This window comes from Cupressus sempervirens, chromosome 10 (genome assembly GCF_028749045.1).
Source record: "Cupressus sempervirens isolate cs-2001-9-10 chromosome 10, ASM2874904v1, whole genome shotgun sequence".
NCBI lineage: Eukaryota > Viridiplantae > Streptophyta > Pinopsida > Cupressales > Cupressaceae > Cupressus > Cupressus sempervirens.
In genome coordinates this window covers 97,902,881-97,908,415 of record NC_143127.1, presented here as the reverse complement: position 1 = coordinate 97,908,415, position 5,535 = coordinate 97,902,881, and the positions used below count along the sequence as shown (strand labels likewise).

The 5,535-nt window shown below is 33.3% G+C and overlaps 1 protein-coding gene across 1 annotated transcript; it reads left to right on the top strand.

Annotated features, from left to right (window-relative positions):
- Positions 1-1,547: 1,547 nt before the first annotated feature.
- On the top strand, positions 1,548-5,184 carry LOC149532760 (putative WRKY transcription factor 47). The gene is made up of 4 exons (XM_089805760.1): positions 1,548-1,625; positions 3,039-3,149; positions 3,238-3,549; positions 4,855-5,184. The coding sequence occupies exons 1-4, from the start codon at positions 1,548-1,550 to the stop codon at positions 5,182-5,184; spliced, it is 831 nt and encodes a 276-aa protein (XP_089661886.1).
- The last annotated feature ends 351 nt before the right edge of the window (positions 5,185-5,535 follow it).

Below are 5,535 nucleotides of genomic sequence, written 5' to 3'. Positions count from 1 at the left end.
TCATAGTGGATCTAGAACTATAAGTGGATTCTTTCTGACCTTCTCTCTCAAATTAGACTAGCATTGAAGACTTTCCGCATTTATCCCCTTGCCTTCTACATGCATCGTAAGCCCTTCAACTAGTCTCTAAGTTACTTCTTAGAGCCCTTCTTGTAAGAGTCTATATAAATAGAAACAAGAGTTTCTTTAACCATCTGCACTAATGTGTATAAATCATCATCCTAGCCTATTATACCACATTGTGACTCAAAGGTCCTGTTAACTACTAACTTTCTCTCCTCTGCCCAACTTGGATTTCCATGTAGTGGTTCTTCCCACCTGCCTCCCACCACCACATCTTCATTTATGGAGTTTTCATTCTTGCAACTATCAGATCATTCAGTTACCTTAATAATTACATCCAAAATCTTATTTACTTCTAAACATTTACCTTAATCCCTTACCTCATTTGATTGATATTGGGGAGTGTCTAGGTCCCACTTTTCCACCACTAGAGGTTGTCTCCATTCACCATTGCTTAAGCCCAAATGTCAAAATTGGGAAGTTCAAAACACTCTTGCACTCTTACCAATATTCATGGGTAGATTGAAAGATGCACTCGATCAAAACAATCATCTAAAGAAAGAAATAATCTCAAACTACCACCTATCAGCTTTTGAGTCTCCACATTCCTATATTCAAATGGTAGATTGTGCAATCAGATCCAGACTAGTACCTTTTTGACCTTCTATTTCAATGGGTCAAATTTGATTCTATTCCCTAATATATACCCCTTTACCATCTATTAAATAGGGCCCTCCTTTTAAAATCCAATCTTTATCTTCTTTAAAGGAGCATATAACCATATAAAACTCATTTACCATTATCTTAAGATCACAATCTTTGGCCTATTGCATATCACACCATCTTCAAATTTTGGTTATTGAAGGCCATGGTCTCATCCATTTCATAATCAAGGCCTTCTCCTCGAAGAAAGATACATAGTCTATCCAATCCCTATTATTGATCAATAAAGAAGAGGCTCTAACAAACTACATATTATTACTTATCTCCAATTTTTTCATAGCCTTCTCTGTTTGAAGTTGAAATCACTCCTTATGAAAAAGAAATCACTAGGGTATGAAGCCACATAACTCCACTCCTCCCAACCCCTTCCATCCTCTTAGATCCTAATCCTCTTCTTATTGAGTTAAAACATTGCTTCCATTATTGTTCAAAACATGTAAAACTCTTTAATCTAGTCTAAAAATTCGACTGATTCCAACTATTGAAAGGTCACCTAGCATCACCTTACCCTAAGTTGAAACTCTTTTCATTGGTCCTGCCTACCCCATTCAGCCTAAGTTGAAACTCTTTTCATTGGTCCTGCCTACCCCATTTTTTAATTGACTCTTCATTTCCTTGACAAGAGCAGATTATATCTCTCTGTGAAGCCAGCCAGACCATTGAAGAACCATTTCTTTTTAAAAAAATTATACATTATTATAATATAAATAAATAAATAATACTCTAAAATAATTAATTCAATATCTGTTAACATTTTATGAATGGATGTGTTGAAGAAGACATTAGCAATTGTCCGACCCAATTGCGTAATGCAGAATCCAGTCAAATATGTTGCAAGCGTTTGTTTCGCAGTCCTAAACAGTTGGATTGACCACAATAATTTTATGCTCAACATTATTAAATTGCTGGATTGACCAAAGTAATTTATCATCACCATTAAACCATTGAATCTACGAGAATATTTTTTCTAACAAACACAATGGGATCGACCAGAATTATTTTATTGAGAGAGTTTCAAGGAGTCAAGATTGAAATTGTTCCCCTCTATTGAATAGACTCCATGTCCTTCCAGAATACTTTCATTGGTAAAGCTTTGAAGAACATGATTGGAATTATGATTGACCTCATTTAATATATCTATACACATAAGTACATAACACGTTACTGGACTTCAACAATTATCAGCTATTGAATTTTTCACTAGTCAATCATGAAATCAATAATTTATATGATAGTCAAGGTCAATTCAAAACCCTCAACTGCACCATATTTTCTATTTGAAGAATCCCTTAACATATTCCTACACTTGGCCTCCATATCTGATAGATTTCAGCCATTCCAGATCTCAGATGATATCTTGGTGAGCTCAACATAAAAGTGGTTCAAAACCAGATGGACCAACATAGAAACGAGGTACAAGAAAGACATTAGTCTCTAATTAAAGTAATGATATCAATTTTTTTTTGTTTGTGCACGAAGCAATAATATCAAATTTTCTAACTTGGATTGTGAGTGTTTGGGATTGGATTATTTTTTTTCTTTATTCAAAATTCTTTTTAGATCTTTTTCACTTTTTATTATCTATGATAGATCATCAAATATGATTCAGAATTCTTTATTGTCTCTTTTAGCTCTCTATTCTCATGATTATTGATAAAGGAGTGTAATAATAGATTTCCATCATTATTAGTGATCTGTTTTTCTGTTCTCATTAAATGTGAATCAAAATCTTTTTTCTTTTCTTCGACTCTTTATCATCCCATTTAGTATGATCTAAAACTGTTTTTCATTTCTTATAGCACTCTTATTCTAATGATAGATCACTGAACACTAGTAGCTTGTCAATTGTCCAATATAATAATATCAAATATTTACAATCTATAATATTTATCCTTCCTATTTCCAAATTAAACTGAGTTGGTATCTCTTTAAATCAATATTTTTCATTTAGCTTTGGATTATTTTGATAGTATAAACTATCTATTGATCATAACTATTTATAGATCAATGTAGAAACTAGGTACAAATAAAGACATTAGTCTTGGTCAAGAATAATGATATCACTCTTATTGCTATTTTATTTAAATCAGAATCATTATATAATATTTATCCCTAAAGTAGATTAGACAGTTTTGTAATCTAATTTTCTCTTAGTTTTTCTTTTTAACTCTCTAATATCCTCATGAAGCTTCACCTGTTTGAAAAACTCTATAAGATCTCTCCATTTTCTTACATACGGATTTGTACTGCAGCTTGTGGCCGAGATAAAGCGTGCGAGAGAAGAGAAGGAGAAGCTCACATTCATGATAAAGCATACCTGCAGTAAATATCTCAGTTTGAAAACACAAGTCATGAAAAAGGAGGTACACAAGATTATGACAATTAATTCTAATGACATCCATGACTTTCAACAAAGTGTTAACCATTTTCTTATGCCTCATCTTTTTGTAGGAAGATAGAAGGAGATCTTTTCCGAAATCCATGGCCAGGACGCTGAAGTTGAGCATAGACTTAGAAGGGGAAAGTTATAATAATGGAAAAGATTTTCCTACTGCATCTTGCTTACAACACAAGAAGGCCAAATTTTGCATGGATGAGCATCTCCCATGTAAGAGGAGGAACGTAAGGTATGCGCCGCCAGAGGAGAGTAACAGTGGAAATGATAATTTATGTGGGGAAGAGGATTCTCCCAATAAGAAGACCCCTGTTGATGCAAGTGTGCAGGTGCCTAAGAAAATCAGAACCTTGAGAACAAAATCACAGGCAAGTACTGAAAGTTTCTATGGGGAGGATCTAAAGTGTAAACTATAATTATTTAAGAACATCAAAATAATTGTCTATTGTATAAGAAAAGTAGATGTGTTTGGATAGGGAAGAAAATATCAGTCTTGTTTTTTTCTGTTTCAATTTAATAAGAATGATATTTATGTTTACGAATCTATCTCTTATGAAAATAAATGGAACACTTCAACACTCATTGGATCTAGGTGATGCTCACCAAGACTTCGGGGGAGGTCACCCATTGTAACCCCATTTACAAAACCTTCACCAAGTTTTGTGTCTTATGAATCATTCATTAGAAAGCCCCTTAAGCTCATCAATTAATAAGGAGGAGATATTTGGCTTCCTGTGGAAAATATTTCTCACAGCAAGACAAATAACTCCTACTTATCAATTGATGAGATATTTCCACAGCAAGCCAAATATCTCCTACTTATCAATTGATGAGCTTAAGGGGCTTTCTAATGAATGGTTCATAAGCCACAGCACTTGTGAAGGTTTTACAAATGGGGTTGCAAGCAGAGTGGGTTAAGCTGGCTCAAGCTGGAGTAGTATTGTACATCACCTAGATCCAATGAGTGCTAAGTGTTCCATTTATGAGATGGATTGGTGTGTACTCATGAAACATGTGTCAATCGGTTTGAATAAAAAATTACACAGATAGCAATATCACAATTTGACTTGCTGTAGAAATTATCTCCTACTTATCAATGACTAGTATATTATCATTTAGGAAAAAATTTGCATAAAAGATGTCTATATATAATACTACTATTTAAGTAATTTAAAATAAAGAAATTTCAATTTCAACTTTTTTAATCAAATCAAATTCAATTTCTTACTTATATCATATCATAGACATGTTTTTTTATTTTTCTTACATAAATTACAAGAGTTTCTTGTTCCTTTTTTATGAAATGTATTAACCTTTTTTAAGAACTTAAGGTTTTTTGAGAATGTGAAGTCCAACGATTACCTAATTTTTTGACTTCTTCCAAGTCTTCATTTTAAAGAAATCTATGTACAATATCTAATTGCTTATAGATATTTAAAGAAATATATGTACAATATGTAGTGATGTATTGATATAATAATTAATAAAATAGTTCCCTACTTTCCCTTCGATATAACCAATTAATAATATAGCACACAAATTGTGGTATTTTATGTGGCGTTGTGTTGTATTTCTCTCTATATTTTCTTCCTGCTATTGTATTTTTGAAACCCTATCAATCAGCATAAAAGTTGGAATTGAGCTGAGAATTTCAATTCATTGTATTTTTTCAGGTAAGCGATGGCTGCCAGTGGAGAAAATATGGGCAAAAAATGATTAGAAACAACATTTGGCCGAGAAGTTATTACAAATGTGCAGTTCCTGCTTGTCCAGTTAAAAAGCAAGTCCAGAGGTGCGCCCAAGAACCCACTTTTTTAACTACAAAGTATGAAGGAGAACATAATCATGTGGTGAATGAGGAGGCCATGGGCGCCATTAATGGCGAAATCAAGGAGCTTCCCTTTCACGCCTACATTACCACAATGGGTTCCTCTCCAACCATCACTCTCGACCTTACAAAACATCATGGACTTGCATGCTCTTCAAACCCACTTAACAAATAGAGAGTTTGAACCAGCATGCAAGTCCTTCATTATGAAGGCAGATTCCAATTGTACTTTAGGATTGATTTGGTTATAGTTGCTTCTATTGTCCAACTGGGTATGTCCATCCAATCTATGAGTACCCGATACCTTGTAAGACATTGAAATGATGTCTTGTGGTAAGGAGGATTGTTTGTATGTAGAAATTGAGATATCACCTGTATTCCTGGTTTTTCTTGATAGCATCTGTAGTAATTTTGTGGAAGTGATGATTAAGAGATGTTTTATAATTAATTGAAAAGAAGGGTATGTGTAGGTGTTATGATTTATTCATATTAGGAATTGTTTAGAAAATGTTTTAACATTGATTTA